Source organism: Anabrus simplex, chromosome 2 (genome assembly GCF_040414725.1).
Source record: "Anabrus simplex isolate iqAnaSimp1 chromosome 2, ASM4041472v1, whole genome shotgun sequence".
Lineage (NCBI taxonomy): Eukaryota > Metazoa > Arthropoda > Insecta > Orthoptera > Tettigoniidae > Anabrus > Anabrus simplex.
The window spans coordinates 18,190,090-18,214,370 of record NC_090266.1 but is presented as its reverse complement, the minus strand read 5'-3'; the positions used below and the strand labels follow the sequence as shown (position 1 = coordinate 18,214,370).

The 24,281-nt window shown below is 37.6% G+C and overlaps 1 protein-coding gene across 5 annotated transcripts in view; it reads left to right on the top strand.

The window, feature by feature from the left end:
* The window catches only part of LOC136863890 (uncharacterized), a 446,082-nt gene extending 427,209 nt beyond the window's left edge, over positions 1–18,873 (top strand). For all 5 annotated transcript variants that reach the window (XM_067140290.2, XM_067140287.2, XM_067140285.2 and 2 more), the window contains one exon: positions 18,600–18,873. In XM_067140290.2, coding sequence (XP_066996391.2) covers positions 18,600–18,645 — 46 coding nt within the window. In that variant the 3' untranslated portion in view covers positions 18,646–18,873. The remainder of the gene's footprint in view (positions 1–18,599) is intronic.
* The last annotated feature ends 5,408 nt before the right edge of the window (positions 18,874–24,281 follow it).

Below are 24,281 nucleotides of genomic sequence, written 5' to 3'. Positions count from 1 at the left end.
TATGGGAGAATGTCCAACTTCTTGATGAATGGGAAACAAAACAAGGAGAAATTCACACAGTTTAGGAAACTGTACAATAACAAAATTACATAAGATTTCGGTGGTGACATCTTCTGATTAAAGTTCCAATTTCCAGTTGTAGTAGTTTCCAAATCAGTTCGGTAGAGGAGTTCATTAAGGCGCTAATTTTGAATGCGCGGCGTTGATGTGTACCTCCCGGTACAAATATAATATCGAATGCCAGTCTGTATGCATCGAAAACAAAATTCCATGCATAATATTATTAAAATAGATTAAATAAACAAAATAAATCTCTGTCTACCCCGTTACTTAACTCACGCTTCGCCACTGCTGACTAATAATGTGATAATAGGTGTGTTTGTGGCTCCCTTATAAATGTTTAGAGTTGTTTGTATTCCACATAGACTTTTCATTGGAGTGAAATGTCTTGTGGAACTTGTCTTTCAATTTGCTGCTGACATTTCAGTCGTGCATGCACTGGAATTAATAGAATGTCTTACATGTGTACCTACTCATAGTGAGATGTACTGGAATGCTGTACATACTGTGGGTCAAGCCACCGAAGCGACCTCTCCAAGGTTCAGATTTTGGATAATGTTTTTAAGCATCAAGCTGGCAACCAACTATGGCTAATGCTGAGAACTAGCGACAATCATTCTTGAGCTTGCCTGAATTTCATTCAAACTGCTAGCTGAAGGTGCAGAATTTAGGTGCAAGAAATCTATTTGAAACAGTTGAACTGAAAATTAGATTATTATGTATCATTCATTTTCACATTAAAGGAGATTTCAAGGTAGGTAATACACGCTATACTCCTACAAGGCTCGTCAAACTCCATGTAGTCCTCCAACAGATTCACTCCCAATGAACAACACATTTGTGATGTCCTCGAGACAACTCGACCCTCTATAGGTGAATGGGGTTTCTAGCAGCTTCTACCTCCAGATCTTTCTGAGTATCTGTTCCAGCTTCCTCTTGAGCCCTAATAATTTGTTGGTCCTATTGTTTTGCTTGCTGCAGGCCCATCCACATTGTTGCTGCTACACTGAGATTTGTTTCTTGGCAGACGACCTGAGTTGGACTTCATTTTCACAATGTGAAAGCCTAAGAAATGTCGAACTTAAAATATTACCTTAATTTCATAAATTCCCATTGACCAAGTAATAATTGTCACTTATAAATATATGTGTAGATATGACAATGTTGGACTTAAGCTGAGGCTAGAAGAATGGTGGAAAAAGAGAGGTATCAAAAACGGATATATGGTGACCAAGGACCTGCAGCAAGGAGGTTGAAATATCTAGGATCAACCTTCAAGAAAGGTGGAAGTTGGGATTCTGAGGTTCTCATAGAATCCAGTGTGGAAAATGAGTGAGACAGCAATGAGAGAAATGGTTAAGACCAGCAGTAATGTGAATGCTAAGACGGATGAGTGGTCAGAATAAGGAAAGAGTGTCAGAATAGACCGAGGTGGTTCAGCCTTTTGGAACAAAGAGCCAATAATTACATAAGAAAGACAATTTGGGTGTTTAACAATCCAGGAAGAAGAATAAGGGAAAAAGGAATTGGCAGACCCAAGCTAAGTTGGGTGGTTAAAATAACAGATCTGAGAGGAATAGGCTGGAGAAAAGACGAAGCACTAAACAGAGGTGTGGCAGAATTGAATAAAAGAAGGTAATACCATCACCACACACAAATGGTAATATAAGGCTTGTAAAGGAATGAAATTAAGAAGACTAATATTGCAGTGATGAGGAACGATGCCAGTTATCAGGGGAAGTTTTAAGTGCTGATAACATTGCGACTGACAATGACCGAAGTGTAAAGCGGTATACATTCAAACCACTCGTGCACCGAAATGGGAATAACAAGAAAATTTAAGACCCAACAGCACATGATTACTAGGATATTTGGAAATAAAGGAAGTGAATCCTGAATAAAGGAGGCTCAAATGAAGATAAATATAGGAAGAGTACTGAAAGTCACCCAACAGACGATATCCTGTAGTCTATGAGCACAAGGCAACAAGTTTCACCAATAATCTGCCTAGAAATTGAAAGAAATTATTTTAAATTTTTATGTCAAAAGAGTACATTTTTTGTTGTGGTTTTAACGCAAGGCTTTTGTCAAATTACAAACTTGTATTGAATTCGTAATAGAGCTGGGTTTCTCAAACATGTAATATATTTATTAAATTTGTGAATAAATTTGGAAGTCTTGTAAGTTGGGCTGTTCCTATCGTTCATTATGGGTCTTATGGGAATATCTGTTTTATCGACTTTAGGCAATGTTTTTCTGTAGGAATACTGAGAATCGTATCCACTGAGAATAAAGGATGTTGGATCTTTCTTAATCAATTTAAATGAATTTTCTGGAAAATTACTTTGGTTTCTTGCACATAGGTCTCTTCGTTCATAATTACTGTAGCGTTGCCCTTGTCTGTGACCCTGTTATAAATCATTCCAACACCCAACTCAGCGCTTCAAATATTAATATCTTGAAAAAAGGCCCTTTGACCTTTACATTAAAAGATGCTATTGCCATTACTGCTGAAGCTGAGAATGCTATACTAAAATTGCCAGTTGAGAAGCAAACATAAATTAGATTCAGTGTTCGCAAGAAACTCTCTAACCTAATTGAAATCAACAAATCTTCACCTCCTTTATTCCCTAAAAAGCATTGATTCTTTAAAACAAAAAATCAACATAATGATCTTTTAGTCGTGAAAGCCGACAAGGGCAATGCTAGAGTAATTATGAACAAAGAGACCTATGTGCAAAAAACTGAAATATTTTTCAGAAAATTTGTTTAAATTGATTAAGATTCAACTAATAATATTCAAAATAATTTAAAAGAAATATTGAAACAAACTTCCTCTATTCTCAGTGAATATGATTCTCAGAAACTATTCAACATGAATCCCAGTATTCCTATTTTATTGCCTAAAGTCCATAAAGCAGATATTCCCATAAGACCCTTAGTTAACTATTGGAACAGCCCATTTTACAAGACTTACAAATTTATTCACAACATATTAAAAAATATTACAAGTTTGAGAACCACAGCTCTATTAGGAATTAAATAGAATTTTTGTAATTTGACAAAAAGCCTAGTGTTTCAACCACAACAAAAGTGTACTCTTTTGACATAAAAAACATGTATTCTAATATACTTAAAGGATAATGAAGGACAATTTTCGAAAACATAGTAAATTAAGCACACAGGAAATAGAACAGTTCTTATGTATTTTAGAATGTGTAACTTCTAACAATTACTTCACTTTCAACGGCAACATCTCTAAGCAGGACAGTCTTCCTTCAGGAATAATGGCAGAAGTTTATTTAGACCATTCGGAAAATACCAAAATTCACAATAAAATTAAAAGAACTGAGTTCTGGAAGCGTTATCTCAATGATACGTTTGCCTTAATAGATCACAACATCACCAATGGTGATATCATCCTTCAACAGCTAAATGCGGTTGATCAAGTTTAATTCCAAAGCTGAAATCAATTCTTTAAACATTTTAGATGTCACTATTAAGAGGCGGCCGGAGTCAGGTCTAGAACCATGTCTCGTTGCTGTCCACTGATAGTTACATCGCGGGTGCGAGCGATTCCGGCGTCACGTAGTCTTATCACTAGGAAGTTGTGATAACAGTACTTGCACGGAGCTGATGTTGTTGTCATTTGTACGGAATGCGATACATTCCACGAAATTATTTAGCGTAGGTTAGTGCTGAGCAAAACAGTCAAAATAACGTACTGTTTCCGACAAAAATAAATTAAATGCCGTATGGCTTTTAGTGCCGGAGAGTGTCCGAAGACAAGTTCCGCTCGCCAGATGCAGGTCTTTTGATTTGACGCCTATAGGCGACCTGCGCGTCGTGATGAGGATGAAATGATAATGGAGACGACACATACATCCATCCCCCATGCCAGAGAAATTAACCTATTATGGTTAACATTCCAGATCCTGCCGGCATCCCTGTGACCAAAGGCCAGCACGCCGGACACTGTCTCCGAAATGAAGTAGTGCATGAACCCCGTCCCCGCCTCACGTCTTTCCCTGTACCGGCCAGTCAGTGATACATAATATAATTCTATCCAATGAGAATACAAACTGATAAAAAACAAGTGAATTCAGTTACGCATTTTTTAGTCACACAGTGACACTTTTGACATACGATAAAGATTGTAACGCGACCGGGAACGGAATTTTCCAACAACCCTGAGTAAAAAAAAATAGCCTTACAAATTTATAACAGTTTTTTCCCTCGAAAACAAACACTTCTGAATTATATAAACAATGTATAAAACATCCCATTGTATATTGTGTTAAAATTTGGATTCGATCAAATAACGTATTTTCGGAGACGCAGAGGTGCCGGAATGTTGTCCCGCAAGAGTTCTGTAACGTGTCGACCTTGCAATACCACTGCACTCAGCCAGGATCGAACCTGCCAAGGGGCAGAAGGCCTGCGTTCCATCCTTCGAGCCGTTGTGAGAGTCTCTCTGTCTTTACAAAGACGGATTTCAAGTCGTATGTTTTCGTAGAAGTTTTAAATAATAAATGTTACAGCATCTAAAGATCCATTAGTTCTGTATTTCATGTCTTGAGTGGAGTGTAATTGAGTAACTACTAAGCTCAAAAAATACCACTTCATTCTCGCTCTACCGAGCTCGATAGCTGCAGTCGCTTAAGTATCCAGTAATCGGGGTTCGAACCCCACTGTCGGCAGCCGTGAAGATGGTTTTCCGTGGTTTCCCATTTTCACACCAGGCAAATGCCGGGGCTGTACCTTTATTAACGCCACGGCCGCTTCCTTCCAATTCCTAGGCCTTTCCTCTCCCATCGTCGCCATAAGACCTATCTGTATCGGCGCGACGTAAAGCAAATAGCGAAATAAAAAAATTCTCGCTCTCGGTGACGTCAGGCGCTTCAGCCAATAGCAGCGCTGCTCTCCGGAATGACCTATATGACCGGTGAGTTATTCTCGTTACGTTGGACAACCCCATTTCCAAGAAATACAAGGATTGTAAACGACGGTTTTGTATACCTACCCGTTATGAAACTCTGAAACGGTGCTGCGGGGCACTGCAACTTCCCTCTGTATGTGGGGTAGTAGAATAACACCCACAGTATCCCCTTCCTGTCGTAAGAGGCGACTAAAGGGGGCCCCATGGGTTCTGAACTTGGGAGTCTGGGTTGGCGACCACGGAGCCGTTAGCTGAGTCCTAGCTTTATTTCCACCTACTTGTGCCGGGCTCCTCACTTTCATCTATCCTTCTTCTTCAAGTGTCATCTTTTTTGCTAGTTGCTTTACGTCGCACCGACACACATAGGTCTTATGGCGACGATGGGCAGGAAAAGGCTAGGAGTGGGAAGGAAGCGGCCGTGGCCTTAATTAAGGCACAGCCCCAGCATTTTCTTGATGTGAAAATGCGAAACTACGGAAAACCATTTTCAGGGCTGCCGACAGTGGGGTTCGAACATACTATCTCCCGAATACTGGATACTGGCCGCACATAAGCGACTGCAGCTATCGAGCTCGGCTCATCTCCTTTCAGATCATCTACCATCATAGAGATTCTTGCTTTGTATGTTGCTTAGTAGTGGGACGGTTGAACCAAGTTTTCAAATTATCAATCCAAGGAATGCACCTTCTTCCTGGTCCTTTTCGCCTTCTATTTTCCCTTGAATAACCTGCTGCTATCCTATCCGACCACATTGGTCAACTCTTGTTCTTTTCCGACGCCGACGGTATTACGTAAGGAGGCCTATGGAGTCTTTCATTTTTACGCCCTTCGTGGCCCTTGTCTCTCCTTGGCCGATACCTTCATTTTTCGAAGTGTCGGGATCCCTTCTATTTTTTTATCTCTGATTAGAGTTATATAGAGGATGGTTGCCTAGTTGTACCTACTTCCTCTTAAAACAATAATCACCACCACCACCACCGCACTGCAACTGAAAAACGGTTATATTCTTGTAACTGTTTTGATTTCACAACGGTTGTGTTCCCGAAACGGTTGCGTTCTATCTGCCCCAGCTGTATTACAAACAGTGGCACATGCATGGAACCTCCAGGAGGGTTGTAGGGCAGAAACAGGGGAGGTCCGCCTGCAAGCCTCGTATCGAGAGCAAGGGAAGCAGTGCAGCAGCGAGTTACCGTGGACACTAGTAACAAACGTATATATAAACCCATATCTAGAGGCGATTCTAGCCCTGGTGGTGTGGTTGGGGGGGGGGGGTTGGGGGTAGGGGGCACACCAGTTTTAGTGAAATTATTATTTTAGAATTCCTTGATTAATAAAGAAATTGATAATTTACTGATATAATGTATTTGAAATAAACATGGTTACTTATCTTCTGAATTCTGTTACCAAGACTTTCAATTCCAAACAGCCACCGCCCCCTCCCAGTTTTAAGTATCTAGAACCGCCACTGCCCATATTGTAATACGCTACAACTGAAAGAGGAACAACATATATTTATAGCAATTAATTCCATTAAAATAGTTTTATAAATGTATACACACAGAGATAATACAGAAACATTAGTAGCAACTACTATTCAGTATGCGGATTCTCAACCATTACTGCATCTCTTTCTGTAACGTTACGCCATTTAGCCATTCTTTTAGTGAGATATGTTGTAGCTTATTCGAACTGACGATTCACCTCCGACCTACAATTACCAATAAAAATAAGTTAATTGTCTTATTTTGAGTAGTAAGCATCATTGCGTCACTAATATAACAAATAAAATTCAATAAAGTAATAATAATGATGTTATTTGTTTTACGTCCCACTAACTACTCTTTTACGGTTTTCGGAGACGCCGAGGTGCCGGAATTTAGTCCCGCAGGAGGTCTTCTGCGTGCCAGTAAATCTACCGACACGAGGCTGACGTATTTGAGCACCTTCAAATACCACCGGACGGAGCCAGGATCGAACCTGCCAAGTTGGGGTCAGAAGGCCAGCGCCTCAACCGTCTGAGCCACTCAGCCCGGCATTCAATTCAATAAAGTCGGATAACACCTACCTCAGATAAGGCAGCTGTTTTAAGTTCATTCGCAATTTCATAGTGTTCTCCACCAACATATTTGTCATATTTTTCGGCGTGTTTTAAATAATAAGGTCGATGAATGTTAATTTTTTTGCTGGTGGTTTTACGTCGCACCGACACAGATAGGTCTTATGGCGACGATGAGATATGAAAGGCCTAGGAGTTGGAAGCGGCCTTGGCCTTAATTACGGTACAGCCCCAGCATTTGCCTGGTGTGAAAATGGAAAACCACGGAAAACCATCTTTAGGGCTACCGACAGTGGATTAAAAATTCCAGTAATCATAGTACCACGGTGTAATAAAACACGACAAAATATAACGTGCTATTGAAAAGTCATACGACAACTAGCGAGTAACAAAGTATTGTCAGCGTGTCCACTGCCGCTTGTTATGAAGCAAGGGTGAGGAAGCGACTGATAGCAGCTGAAGATCTCACTCACCACATCCCTGCATGGGTAAGAGCTAATCTGTCATCATCCCACTTCAAGGACAAGACTTTGTGACGCTGCGGCATCTGACGGAAACTGGCTGAACTACCAGCACTAGAATTCGGGCGACACCCGTAAGTCAATAAGCAGAGCTTTATTAAAATCACAATGAAATATGTTAAGAATCCCTAATTTTAAAGTATGTTTAAGTAGTCCCTTAGAGAAAAAAATTATAACTTCCCTACGGTATTGTTTGCTTCTAATTTGAACACCTTCTTGACTTAAAACAAGTTTAGGAAAACCGCGGTTCAGAGCTCAATTTTATATGGAGATTCGTTATTTTTACTACCATTTTATAACTATATTTGCATTTCTTTTTGAAATACTTTTACACTAATGAAAAGTGTATCACCGACTGCCGTGCGCTATAAAAACAAAATAATTTTACCTTGTTCCGTTTCCTTATAAACTTTTGACCCATGTTACAACAACTACTGAGCTGGCGGCCAGCCGTTCCAGCTCCGGCCGCCTCTTAACAGCGGCTCGAACAAGTTTTCTTATACTATCTTTATAAAGCCCACCCAAAACGTAAACACCATTTGTCAAGATTCTATGCACCCGGACTCCCAAAAAAGAGCAACCTTTTATAGCTTCATTCATAAAGCTTTTAACGTCCCTTTATCTGACGTGAATCGGAAAAAAATAACTCAATACCATCTACTTCATTGCGAGTAAAAACGGTTTTGGCATGCATTTCATAGAAAGGATAATCAGTAAAATTGTTAACAAATCCACCTCAACTCTGCGCAGAGAGACAAAAAAGAAAGCAGATAACTACGCTATCGTCACTTACACCAATAAAACATTTATGAAATCTCTAATGTTCTTAAGAAACATAACGTTAATATTGCCTATAAAACAATCAACAATAATACTAATCTTTTTTATAACCAGCACAAAATCAATAACATAGGGAATAAATACAAAACTCAGGTGTATATAAGTTAAATTGTAACCAATGTTCAGCCAGCTACATTGGGCAAACCGGAAGAATCTTTTTAATTAGATATAAAGAACACGTCAACGCCTCCAGACACAAAAATATTCCACCATGAGCACTCATATAACAGAGTCCAAACATTCCTTCACCTCCATAGAGCAAGATTTAAAAATTCTCTACTTTTATAACAAGGGCAATTTACTCAACGTCCTATAGAAAATCTTTATTAATATAGACCAAAAAAGCAATCCTGCTTACAACTTAAATGAAGTTTCAGAAACTGTGAACGTAGTTTTTGAAGCATTACTCAACATTTCCTATTTGAACAAGCCTCGCAACAAACCCCTACGCACTCGCTCCCCGCCTATTGGTTCCAGCCTTAGCCTACTCTCTCTTCAAACCAACTTCCATCACACACGGCCTCCAGTCAGCCATAAACATCAGTACACGCTTGATCTTACCATTCTTGGGCAGGCAGGGATGTAAGTAATCAGATGTGCTGCATTTTATTTCATTCTTTTGTATTATAAGATACTTCAAAACTCGCCTACTTTTAAAGTTAATAATAGCCTTCATTCTTGTTCTATGACATTCCACTGCACATTTTTCCGCCATTGAAATTAGATATTCTGCCTACCTTATTATCAAGAATTGATAACATTACGCCAACAAGATGAACTCAACTTTATTTTGCTGGAACCGTCACTTATTTTTGACATACGTTTAATTTTTTTATATTACCGGGTCAGTTGGCCATGTCGTTAGGGGCGTGCGGCTGTGAGCTTGCATCCGGGAGATAGTGGGTTCGAATCCCACTGTCGGCAGCCCTGAAGATGGTTTTTCGTAATTGCCCATTTCCACACCAGGCAGATATTAGGGCTGTGCCTTAAGGCTATGGCCGCTTCCTTCCCACGTCCAGGCCTTTCCTATCCCATCGTCGCCATAAGACCTATCTGTCTCGGTGCGACATAAAGACACTAGCAAAAACAATTCTCATTTTACTACAACTAAACATTGTGCTCCATATCTCCAAGTTTCAGTCAACACATTCGGCAAACTGTATTTCAACACAATATCATCACGTCAAGAAGGACTCTATTACCAATTTTACTGAACTATCTCAAATGCTCAATATCTTTTTAACAGTATCAAACATTATGCTCAGAACATTCCAACAAAATGTTTCAACACTTTAACTGACGCATTCGGTATTCTGAATTATTTTAATGTGACCTTGTCCTTGGCCTTTGTTCTTTATCTTAAACTTATCGCCTGATGATGTCTACAGGATAGATGAAACATGTTCCGTTATTTATAAATGTTATTTAAATTTAAAAAATTAGTAATATAAAGGTGGAACATTTGACCATATTTTTTGATTAAGTATATGTCTGTCATACGAGTCTGGTATCATCAATGTACCATTCTTTCAGAATTGAGATTATGACATCAGCTAAACCCCTAGCAGTCTTATCAGCAGACAAGTCATAAAAGCCTAGAAACCGTTCTTCGACTTTTCTATTTACACAATACCTCACAATAATACTTAACTGTGATTAAACGGAAACATCTGCAGTTTCGTCAGCTCGGACAGAAACAAATTCATCTAATTCTATCCTTTTCGAATATGTTCCTGAACGGCAACAGTAACAGCCTTAATCAAATCATTGTGTATGTCACTAAAAGTACATTTGAAGACATTTATTTTCTGATTCCAAATGGTCTTTCGTGAAAGATTCCTCCGAAACCAGTAAATCAAGTGTAGCCCAGTAATACCTTTTTTTAATGAACATAAGGAAGAACATTGATTTTCTCGATGATCCCTTAATGCTTAACAGATAAACAATGTCTACTAATCTGCTGACTATTTTCCTATTTTTGGAACCATTTCGTTGTGTTTTATGGCCTGTAGTCTCTGCCCCTCTGAAACGCCATGGTCGATAAGGCATCGTCCCAACATATGAAATTTCTTGGCGCACTTTATTATGATTCTGAGATGCCGCGTGTATTTTAGTTTTTTCTCAAAATTTTTTATTCTGTGCCAAGAATCTTCCCCGTCAACGCCAAACGTCAGGCAATGAAAACACAATAACTTTTGTCCATAACCTTTACAAGTTCCACACATATTTATCATATTTATCATATCAGCTTTTCTGAAATTTTCTAATACATTTTCTGTCGTGTTGTGATAACGTTAGGTCAGGCCGTTTCTGTAACGTTTTTATCGTTACCTTGGGTTCTAACGATAAGGAGGAAATACTGTTGTTAAGTAAATACACAACTGAATCGAAGTCAGGACTGTTAAATTCAGAAGTCATTATAGGACTATCTTGAATAAACACAAACTGCCACACGAGAAAACAAGAATAGCACTTTGAATTGTATCACCAGTAACTATTCCTATAAAATGTAAAATTAACATTTAGGCCTATCACTTTATTATAATTCACTAGCATACGCGTACACTATTAGCCACCTCGCTCTCACGTTTCATTCCACATTCATAACTTTGAAAGTGTAACTGTTCGTTTCCATTGTAATACCGTACCGTAACTAATATTGGTGGGCAAGGAAGAGCAGGTACTTGAAGGGTTTTGATGCTATCATTCATTTATTATGTGTAAGTTTGCTATACCGCGTATTTGAATATTATTATATCATTATTTTATTTTTAGACATGTCTTATAATAAAACAAATTCAAATTAATTACATTTAAAGCTTGCCTGAGATGGTAGCCAATGAGAGCAAGAAGTGACGCTGTTAAGTCTGTCTACTGGGTGGAGAAATCTTGCTATAGGAAAGTAATAGTTCCGCAGTCAGCACCTACAGATAGCGTTAGTGATTTTACAAGCATAGGGAAAATACACAGAATGGACAGCGTGTACTTTCGCCTACGTGCTTCGTGTAACTGACGCGAGCCCGACCATAGCCGAAGTGAGTCGAAAATAAGTAAAACGGGGAATAAAATAATGTCAATTATTTGGAAATAATTCATATTCTATTTAAAAAATTGAATTTACTAGACAATTTCTCATTCTCAAAATTTGAAGGATACACGCTGTCTACCCTGTCTCCCCTGATGCTTCGCTCCTGGCAGTCAGCTAGTTTCATCAAGGAAGTACAGCTTTTCTTTATCTCACTTGCAGATTTCGGAATATTTTTTTTTTGTCAACGAAGAGAATTCATGCTTTGGATATGCATATGAAAACAAATTCTTTCTGTTCTTCAGACTTGCTTCAATTTTCAGTCTTACGTCACCATGAAAAATTTGAGTCAATGGTCAAAAATGTTATGTATATGTCCAGCTCCATGGCTGTACGGTTATCATGCTGGTGTCCCGGATTCAGTTCTCAGCCAGGACCCCATCCCCACAAATCTGCACCACACTGCTTATTTGCTTATTAACAAAGTTGAAGGATTTCACGTTCAGTTACCTTTTAACAGTTTTTCCAAACATATTTCAGTACTCTATTCTCTTTCCAGAACTCCAGAAAACAATTGTGCATTATTTCCTACTGTAACAGAATGTTAGAAAGTTTCAAAAAGTACCCGCAAAATTTTAGAAATGAATTTAATGGACTTGGGGTGAAAATCGCAGAGTGTAACAGTGAATCTCAATCAAAGAGCCGTGATAAATATGTGATAAATATAATTTTAGATTATTTTGATACCGTAGGACAGTCTATAACTATGACGTTTTTCAGTCTGTCAAAAGTAATTCAGGATAAATAAAATTAGAAAATACCTGAAAAAGCTATTGTTTGGTCCTCCAGCCAAGGGCGCCCACACAAAGGGGCAAGGTGGGGCCGCGGCTCCCACCTAGCTCTCAGGGAAAGGCAAAAATCTAATGTAGTCAGGTGTTTTCACTTCAAGAAAATGATTTAAAAGTCAGTATTACGTAGAAGTGGTAGTACCATCTCCCACCAACAGGCAGGGTATACCGTGGGTTATTCTGCCGCAGAATACAAGTCACCATTTATCTTCCAAAATATTAAAAATACTACGTACCCCAGGTCTAGCCCCCCCCCTACAAACTCTCATATGTGCGCCCATGCCTCCAGCTGGTAATTCCCAGGACGTGGGAGGCTGAACTTTCATTTTCACTGACACAGATATGTCTTATGACAACATGGGAGAGATCTGTGTCCTTAATTGAGGTGCAGCCCCAGCATTTTCCTGGTGTGATAACGGGAAACCACAGAAATTATTACTTATTCTGTACAGAGTAATAAATAAGTTACAAGATTGTGAGCAACTGCAAAATGACCTTGTTAACACTGTAAGATCGACCGTAGGCAGTGGTACAATGATAAACGGGGTTAGAAGTAAGGTTGTGACTTTCACAAATAGGAAAAGTCCTCTCAGTTTTAATTACTGCGTTGATGGGGTGAAAGTTCTTTTAGGGGATCATTGTATGTATCTAGGTGTTAATATAAGGGAAGATCTTCATTGGGGTAATCACATAAATGGGATTGTATATAAAGGGTACAATCTCTGCACATGGTTATGAGGGTATTTAGGGATTGTAATAAGGATGTACAGGAGAGAGCATACAAGTCTCTGGTAAGACCCCAACTAGAGTATGGTTCCAGTAAATGGGAGCCTCATCAAGATTACTTGATTCAAGAACTGTTTCCGAGTTCCAAAGAAAGGCAGCTCGATTTGTTCTGGGTGATTTCCGACAAAAGAGTAGCATTACAAAAATGTTGCAAAATTTGGGCTGGGAGTACTTGGGAGAAAGGAGACGAGCTACTCGACTAAGTAGTATGTCTCGCTAAGTTTACAAAAGGAGTATATTTATTACCCCACCTATTCAGTACAAATAGTACCACGTTATGTGGTTAAATAAACATAGAAATTCTAAATTTTATGGGGACATATTTCGCCCTTCTTTTATTGGGCAACGTCAGCCTTATTAATTTCATCTTAAAACATTGTTTAGAGGATACTGACATTTGTAATTTGCAAAAATTGAACTGTGATTTCGTATGGTATTAACACTAAGGAATCGTAGTTATAAAATATGATGTTGGGACATGATACATACAACACATATTAAAATAATTGTAAAAAATTTAAAATCTTGTCCAAGAGAAAATTTGTGTCATATAGCATTCTAAAAACGGCACATGTCTGGTACTGAAGTGGATCCTCTTCATAAGAAAATTCAGCATATACTTGCTTGGGGCAGTTGTCAACACAAGTTCTCAATAGACTAAAATGGTTGAATCATTGAGGGTGAATTTTGTTTATATTTTCTTTTTTGCGTTCCGGCGCTAAAACATATTCACCAAGAGAAAAGGCGATTGTTGTAAAATTATCTTCATTAAGTTTATTGATCAAAAAAATTATCGTGATATAACCAATGCAAACAGACGTTGATGTGCTGGTTGAGGCTGCTTTTGAGACGAGTATATCCGAGTATTTGACAGTCATGTTTTGATTGTTACGTGAAAATGTAGTCCTTCTAGAAGATGTAGAACGCCGAGGAAATGAATGTGGTTATACTGTAAAGGAACAAAAAGACGAGTTTGACGTGTGTGTTTAAATCGTATGTTAATGACCAAGAATTATGTATTATGTAAAGCGGGTACTTACTCATTCGCCGTAATTATGTCCATCTTACTGTATTAGCAGCGTTGGTCTGTCTGGAGTTCCTACGCCTCGTGTTGTAACGATGTGATAGAGGGGGAGGGGAATCCTGAGGGGAAGCGGAAGTAGGCGGAGCATTACATGTCGATGTTAATGTGGGAGGGAGATTGTTTGGAGGGGCAGGTGCAGGCTTGGTATTCGGTGAGATGAGGGGTGTTTTTGATTCAAAGGATTCAAATATTCCTGGGAGTCTGTTATGATTTGGATTGACTGTTTTCAATAACTTAGGTGTTAACGTATATAAGGGACTCTTGCCTTCCGTATCATCGTTAAGGTTTTGATCTTTATTAAATGTTTCGTCCAGAAAAATATATATATTCTCTAATTCATTTAGAAGTTTGCCTTTGTATTCCTGATTATTGTGAGATCCTTTTCTATTGAAGTAAAACGTGACCAGTTTCCTTCATGTGCGTGCTCATTGCTGAATATTTATTGTGCTTTTCCGCATTGAATTGTTCCATGTATTTTATAAAGAAGCTTCATCCAGTCTGTCCAACATATGAAATTCCACACTGGGAACATGTTAACCTGTAGACTCCTGACCCTGAATATTTATTGTTATTATTATTGATTTTATTATAATTGAAAATTATATTTTGTGTTGTGTTGGTTGTTCTAAAGGCTATGTTCATATTATATTTGTTGAAAGTGTTGGTAATTTGGTGGACAACTGGGTTACTCTATGTGAAAGTGGCGTACTCAGTTCTTTTAGGTTTGTCTGGTATAAGATTTGTGGATAACTTGTTTTTAATCTTATGAAGTAAGCGGTTTACCATTTCGATCTTATGACCATAATTTTGGCAAGATTCCTTGTGTAATTTAAATCTGTTTTTAAGCTAGTAGGGGATAATGGGATTCTTAAATCTCTATATATCAAACTATAAATGATACCTGTTTCTGAGAACCGGGTTGTAGTGAGGAATTATTTATGGTTACGGACGAATGTGTAGGCTTTCTATGAATCTGAAACTCAAAGGTGTTATTAGTTCGGGTGACCTTTATGTCTAGGAGATTTAAGGAGACTTTGTCTTCATCTTCCTTAGTGAAATTTACGTTAGGTTTGATATTATTTAAGCTTTCTAAGACTTCGCTGCCATTCGTGACATTCTTATCAGTTATTACGAACGTGTCATCCACGTACCTCAACCATAAACAAAATCCCTTTAATATTAGTTCTGATTTTTGTGTGTTCAATCGTGTCCACATAAATATCAGCTAGGATGCGCTAGGCCGTTCTGTTTATAAATTTTCTTATTAAAAGTGAAATAGTTGTTGTCTAAAACAAAATTTAATAGTGTCATGAACTCATTGATCTCCATTTTACTGAGGCCACTGTGTTTACAGATGTTATTCTAGATGATGTTGACAGTGTCTCTGGTCGGAATGTTTGAGTACATGTTAATCACGTCAAAGGAGCATATTGTATGATAAGGTTGTAGGTTGAACTTATTTAGGATCTCACAAAAATCAATGGAATTCTTTAAAGGCTGCTTGTTATTAAATGTGTAATGTGTCTTAAGGAAGCCATGAATATACTTAGAAGCTTTATAGGTTGGACTGTTTCGGCAGTTGATGATGGGACGTATTGGGATATCATCCTTATGGACTTTAGGAAGGGCTCTTGCTACAGGGATGTTGGGATTCATGTTTATGAGTCTTTGTTTATCTTTTTCGTTAAAAATAAATATAGATTTCTTTAATAATGTCTTTAAATTACGCTGTATTTTTGCTGTCGGGTCCTTATTAACTACCGTGTAACTACTACTATTAAAAACCTTCTGTTTTTAATATATGATTCTTTATCTAGTAGAACTGTTGATCCCCCTTCGTCGGCTTTAGTTACAACGATGTTGTCTTCTATCTTGGTTTTCAAGTTTTGTATTAACCCTGGACTGGTCACGATGGGTCTACGAGACCCGGGCGAACATACTTATTGGTGTTTCTCTTGTTGGAATGCACCGAGTGATTTCCCCTCCCTGGTAGCTTCTTGGCTCCCGACCTTCAATCGAACACAGTAGCCCGCTCTCAGTTGCCTTGGAAACTTTGGGCGTACAGGCTGTTCAGGGTCTCGCAGACCCGGTGCGACTGTTAACGTTGGTCTTTTTTTTGTCAAACTTCGCATTGTTAGTTTAGTATATTTTTCTTCTGTGTAACAATATATGAAGCTTATTCTGCCTGGATTCGTTCCATATTGGAGGAATCTGAAAATGAAGAAGCTCTTCGTCATTTCTGCCCAACAAACAAAGACAGGAAGACATACTTCATCTGCCCCAAGTCTCAAAATTTCATTTGCGGAGAACATGGACAACTTGTCTGCAGAATATGCATAGAAATTGATTAAGGTGATGTTTCCCTGTATTTGGATGTGTTTCTAAAACTAATATCATTTTGATTTTATGAATTATGACACATAATTCACACATTACCTAAAAATCCATATTTTTGTACCAATAGTTCAAGTGTGAAATTCTCAAAGATATATATTTTATTAAGACTGTGTAGAAAATATACGAAAGTGTTGCTTTGTGCATGCAGATGCAGGAACAAGTGAAAAAAAGAAGTAAAACACATTTTACTGTCAACATGTTTTACCTTTCACAAGTTAACAGAAAACAATCCGTTTTTCAGTGTAATTATAAAAATAGATTTTTTAAGAAACGGGATAGTTAAATCTTACAGCCATGCAAACTGCATTAAAATAAACGAAATAATGTCCTATAATACTGTATTTGGATATAAAGTATAAAAATCTAATAGTAAAAACTGAGAAAAAATGGGTCTGAGAGACCAGGTGCGACCATTAATATTGACAAAACCCATGCGACCACTCCAGGGTTAATGTGTGTTGATCAGGATCAAATTTAGTATTCAGATCTTCTGCTAATCTTGGAAGATTTTTCTTTAATTCTGTTTTTATGTCGTTTTGTATTTTATAAGGTAGTTTGGAAACGTTGGTTTCTATTTCGGCTACTGTGTTTATGATGTCTACCTCTTTATTCTTGTTAGGCCAATTATACTTAGGACCCTTGTTCAAGATATCTATCTCTTTATCTGAAAACTGTATATCCGTCAAATTTACTACTGTAGGAGTGTTCGTACGTAAAGGATCTATCTTCTGTTTCAATATTTTGAGCTGGATAAGCTGATCATTTTAAATTCATATTCACCCATTCATTCTTCATCAACACGTTTTGAATTCTGGTCAGTGGATGAGTTTTGGACTTTTAAGTTGTCATTATATTTCGTCTCAAATCGTACCATTAGGGGCTGCTGACCTAGATGTTAGGCCATTTTAAACAACAAACATCATCATCATCATAGGTTAGAATGGGACGAAATACTCCAAGAAATCAAAAAAGGACTGGGGCTGGAACAATTAAAGCATGGTGATTTACTGATAACATTGTGCCATTAGGTGAAAATGAAGAGAACATTCAAGAACAGGCAGACATAAGGTATGGAGTGATTAAATAATGGGGAATAAATATTAACGAGAAAAAGAGCAATATTGTCATTCTTACATGAGGACCAAGGAATGGAAGAGGTGTAACAGGTTAGGGGAAACCACTAAAACTAATAAGAACATGAGGGTGATATGATGCAGGAGGGATCTACTAGGTTGTGGGGTATGATTCAAATAAATCATGTACAAGGACTACCTCCTACCAATCTGGACGTATGGAGATGAAACTTCGTTAATGACCAAAGCAGAGGAAAGTAAAATCCAAGCAAGATGAAATTCCTAACAAGTATGCCGGCCAAGACAAGACGGAGTAAGTACGAGGAACACTCGGTGTTAGCGGAGTGTAAGAGGCCGAGGTGGTATGGCCACGCTTGAACTGGAGGTTGGAGGGAAAATATCTCGAGATAGACCCACTAAACAATGGAAAGAACAAATTGAACCAAACCTAAAGAAGAGAGTGGCAAACTTGATGTTTTTGATGGAGACTGGCAAAGATGGAGATCAATGATCCGCAACCCAATCAAAAATCAAATTGGACAAGGGGGGTGATGTATGTTCTGACAGTTGTCTTTGGCACTGTAAGCAACGCATTTTGTTTCAGCCCTGTAGTCCCCTATTAGAAGAAGCACTGATGGAACCTGAAGGAGACAATGATGATATTATTCATACTTGAAAATGTAATTTTTTGTTAGAACTGACATGAAATAATTTCTAGTATGTATTAAATAATAAATATGTGAATGCTTTCTTGCACCATACTTCAGTCGAGTGGTACTGTGAAATATTCTAAAATGTTTTCCAAATCCAACCGAGTCTTCAGATAAAAGTAATTCTTACTCCTTACTCCAAAATAATTATTTTTGTTTTTTGCTCTCATGAAAAAGTACAAATTAGACATAGTTGGGTTTGGAATCCACCTTTTTCAATTACAACATGTTAATTACATCAGTCCTCTGCTTTGTTTCAGAGCAAGCAAGTCCAAGTCCTGTGATGATCTTGACAAGTTCAACTGATGGAGGGAGTGATGGCTGCGGTGGTTACGCTGGAAATATAGTGCTTTTGGAATTAAAAACACTTGTTTTCTAGTGTTGCATGCCAAATGGTGTATTTATATAATCAACATCAGCCAAATTGAGAACAGCAACAGAGAGAGAGAGAGAGAGAGAGAGAGAGGGGGGGGGGCATGTATGTCACGTGATCTGTACTTGCTTTATTATACTGTTCAATAAACTGTGATGAAATAAAAACCTAATTCTCTCCCTCCTCACTATAGAAGTAGATTCAGTACACTATCTTTGGATGACACAATTGCACTAGTTCTAGTAACTAATCCTATTGATGCTCAATGTAATTATGATTAGGGAATCCATCTTTTTCCCCTGTACTCAAAAATATGCCAAAATAATCCCAGTTTCCATCAAGCGAGATGGCTGTGAGGTAGTCTGTCGGCAGCCCTCAAGATGATATTCCATTTTCACATCAGGCAAGTGCTGGAGCTGTACATCAATTAAAGCCTTGGACTCATCCTTCCCAATCCTATCCCGTAGTCACCATAAGGCTTGTCTGAGTCAGTGTGATGTAAAACCAATAGCAAAAAATATTGAAATCCCTGTTTTCAAATAGGGTCTTATAAACTAGTGATGGGTAACGCCCTCGCTCGAGACTCTGGAGACTGACGTCGCAGATCTAGAGACCGATTCTCCTGTGCTGCGATCTGTACGACGTTCCAGTAACCACGAGTGTAAGCTTGATAGTATATCAGCAGTTATTGCGTGAAATAATGTTCCCATATGGAAACATGTGTGTGCCAATAAATTAAGTCAAAAGCCTGGAAAAGTACTTCATGTTCAAGTATGAACCCCTTAGTTCCTTAACGAAAGTGAAAACAGAATGTCATTATCTTAAATAGTTCACGACTTATTTGAGGTGGACATCTTGGCTGAATAACTCTGCATAATTTATGAATAGCTCTAGATAGGAACGTGAGACTGGGCAAGATGTGCAACCATCATTACACACGAGCGCAATGTGTAATCTAAAATGCCTGAGTTCGCTCCAATTGTTTCGACAGGTTAGTGATGCACAATGCTCTAGAGACAGATTCTCCAATGCTGTGATCTGTGCGACGTCCCAGTAACTATGAGTATACCATCAGCGTTCTCATATGGAAACGTGTGTGCCGGTAAAGTTCAACTGTGAGCACCTTAGTACTTGAGGTGGACATCTTAGCTTAATAACCGTGCATAATTTGTGAATAACTGTAGGTAGGACGTACACCTAGCTGGATACCTCGCAATTGTCGACAGTATAGCTTCTTGTGATGCAGGCCGGGCCGGAGGTGTTTTCAGTGATATTATGCATTTTTAAGTGCCGAATCATCCCAGAAATATTTCTGTTGACGTATTTTATTTATTTTGAATAAGCAACACAGCGGGCTGTGCTATGTGGCATCTCTTCAAAATAACCTACATCCACAACTTCAGTTGCGTGTTGGACATCGTCTTAAAGTTGTCACATACAATTAGACACAATTAAATATTGTCCCATTACAGTACATACCGAAGTACCTAATTATGATGCGAATACTCTATAACATTGGAAGGAATGATTTCCGTCATCAAAATATCGGTACACACAATCGCTGGTGATATGATATTGAATGTGGAGTCTGATAATGATGTACTCCTACCTTATTACAAGTGATTACTCTCATTATTATACCATATTGAAATTCAATTTATTAAAACATTACATTAATTTATTGAAAACCACCTATTCAATACTTTAAAGTCTTTAAGACTATGATATAACAATTCAATTAAGGTTGTAATGGTACATGTTTCACCTGTCATCGCAAGCATCATCAGCCATAAATTCTATACTCTAAGTCAGAGCTCTGAAGTGGATGTTATATTAAAACTATTCTTAAAAACTAATTGTTTACAATAATTTACATTGATGTATAAAACATTATGGTCTATTTGGATTGAATTGGTTAATCCTGTTTTAAAGATACAAGGTATATCATATTTGTGTTCCCATCTAATGGAAATTTTTTTAAAGCTATTTGTTCGGGGCGTAGACCTATGAGATCTTTTGCCCCTGTCTACTGGAAACAGTATAAAATATATTAACAATCATATTGTTAATACTGGGTTGGCAGTTGAAATCAAAAAGAAATCAAAATATTTACACACATTTTTCGTATATACAAGAAATCAATACGTTCAGCTTAAAATGATTTGTGGCTTAGTTAACATATTCTATAGATAGAAATCTATTCTTTATTGAAACGAGAGTCTTTATTAATAACTAGCAAGATACCCGTGCTTCGCTACGGTATTATACTGAAATTTATAATTGAATGCTTATTGTTTTAGATATATAATCCGCCGAAATTCGCGATCTGACTCGTTTTCTGCGAGAATCCACCAAAATTCCCGATATGACTGGTTTTCTATTACCTTACGGCACGTTTCCTCACATTTTTCAATCTTCCTTTCCAGCAATCGATTTCGTACTTCCCGGGCTAGGCTCAGGTATTCCTCCCGGTCAGTTGGGTCCGTAAATCTTTGCCATCTTTTCCTATAATCATTTTTAATATGGATAAAATCCTTCAGGAGATCCAGCGTGGTGTCATATTGGGTGCCTTGGCGGCACTGAACCCGCGGCCGGACTGCATTCTTAGTCATTACCCGTCCAGGAGCCGTTTCCAGCGCGGTCCGCACATTTGACGACGGCCCGGAATAATAATAATAATAATTATTATTATTATTATTACTATTATGTCTTGTTGGAATAGCTGATGACAGGGAAAACAGGAGTATCCGGAGGAAAACCTGTCCCGCCTCCATTTTGTCCAGCACGAATGTCACATGGAGTGACCGGGATTTGAACCACGGAACCCAGCTGTGAGAGGCCGGTGCGCTGCCGCCTGAGCAACGGAGGATCCTTATAAGTACATTAATAACAGTAAAATCAATTGGTCTCACCTCCTTCTACACCCCATCGCCGTTAAGTTTATTTACCGCCACCCCCGACCCCCCCAAAAAAGAAATTAAAAGAATGCTTGTTTCTTTATGTTTAAGGGAGATTCCAAACACCAATGTTCACATCTATTACCTTCAGTTTTGAGATATACAGTAAGTATCCCTATAAAAATAATTTACTTTTTTCACTTCATTTCACAATACTCCCCCCATAAGTGAATTTTCCCGCAAAAAATGCTTGTTTCTTTAATAGTAAAGGATCTTCTAAATACCAATTATCACGACTCCAACTTCTTCAGTTTTTGATTTATGTGTCCTCATGAAAGGAATTCAACTGCTTTACACTCCCGCCCTCCAAGATGTTTTCCCCACCAAAACGCGTTTTTCTTTTTTTATAGGTGATCCAAATACGGATTTTCACGTCTGTAACAACTTTAGTTTTTATTAGATGTATGTATTCTCATACAATTAAGTCAATTAATTTTTCAATTCTTTCACCCCCCCCCCCTTCATTGGATTTTCCGAGAATACGTGTTTCTTTACTTTTAAAGCAGATTGCAAATATCAAATTTCACGTCTGTAACATCTTCATATCAGTAGCCTAATTAAAAGAATTCAATACCATTTTCAGTCACTTTTACCCCCCCCCCCACCACCACCACCCAAGTGGTATTTGCGAAAACTAAAAATACACGTTTCTTTATGTTTAATAAAGATTTAAAAAATACCACTTTTTTACTTCTGTAACATGTTAAGTTTTTAAGATATACTGTAAAAATTCTCATTTTAAAATTTCACCCCTCTTGAGTTCCCCTTAAGTAGAGTTTCCGAAAACAAATCACCTATGTTTCTTTACATTTACAGGAGATTCCAAACACCCACTTTTTACGTCTGTAACATTTTACGTTTCCGAGATATTCTGTAGATATAGTCTTTCAAAAAATTCACTCCAATTTGTCACTCCTGTTTAACCGCCATTAATTGGATTTTCCAAAAACCAAAAAATACGTGTTTCTTTATTTTTAAAGGAGATCCCATATAAAAATTTTCAGTTCTGTAATATCTTTAGTTTCTGAGATATGTGTATCCTCATTAAAGGCATTCAACCCATTTTGCACCCTTTTACACCCTTCCTATTAGGATTTACAGTAAACAAAACAATACGTGTTCCTTTATTTTTAGAGGAGATTCTAACTACCAATTTTTACATCTGTAAATTTTAACGTTCTAAGATGTAGACACACACTCATTTTAAAAATTTCACCCCCCCTTTTCACCCCCCAATATTTGGACTTTCCAAAAAAGGAAAAAATACGCGTTTCTTTACTTTTAAAGTAGATCCAAAATACCAATTTTCAGGTCTGTAATATCTTCAGGTTCTGAAATATAAGTAGCCTCATTAAAGGCATTCAACCCACTTTTCACCCTTTTACACCCTTCCTATTGGGATTTTCCGAAAACAAAAGAATAGATGTTTCTTTATTTTTAAAGGAGATTCTAAATACCAATTTTTTCATCTATAAACTTTAAAAGTTTTGAGATATACATACACTCATTTTAAGAAATGACCCCATTTCTCCACTCCCCCATTAATTGGATTTTCCACAAACAAAAAAAATATGTGTTTCTTTATTTTTAAAAGAGATCCCAAACACCAATTTTCAGGTCTGTAATATCTTCAGGTTCTGAAATATAAGTAGACTCATGAAATGCATTCGACCTCTTTTTCAACCTTTTCCACCCTTCCCATTAGGATTTTCCGAAAACAAAGCATACGTGTTTCTTTATTTTTAAAGGAGATTCTAAGTACCAATTTTTACATCTATAACCTTTAAAAGTTTTGAGATATAGATACACTCATTTTAAAATATTACCCCCTTTTCGTCCCCCCTTAATTGGGTTTTCCAGAAACAAAAAAATACGTGTTTCTTAATTTTTAAAGGAGATCCCAAACACCAATTTTCAGGTCTGTAATATCTTCAGTTTCTGAGATATAAGTAGCCTCATTAAAGGCATTCAACCCCCTTTTCACCCCTTTTCACTCCTCCTATTGCGATTTTCCGAAAACAAAAAAATACATGTTTCTTTATTTTTAATGAAGATTCTAAATACCGATTTTTACATCTGCAAACTTTAAAAGTTTGGAGATATAGATTCACTCATTTTAAAAATTCACACCCTTTTCACCCTCCCATTAATTGGATTTTCCAAAAACAAAAAATACGTGTTTCTTTATTTTTAAAATAGATCAAAAGTACCAATTTTCAGGTCTGTAATATCTTCAGTTTCTGAAATATAAGTAACGGTATCCTGATTAAAGACATTCAACCCATTTTTCCCCATTTTCACCCTTTTTCACCCCTCCTATTGGGATTTTCTGAAAACAAAAAAATACGTGTTTCCTTATTTTTAAAGGAGATTCTAAATACCAATTTTTACATCTGTAAACTTTTAAAATTTGAGATATAGATACACTCATTTTAAAATTTCACCCCCCTTTTCACCCCCTTAGCGATGGAATATCCAAAAATCCTCTCTTAGCGAGCACCTACATCATAATATGAATATATCCCCAAAATTTCATTTCTTTATGTCCAGTAGTTTTGGCTCGGCGATGATGAATCAGTCAGTCAGTCAGTCAGTCAGTCAGTCAGTCAGGA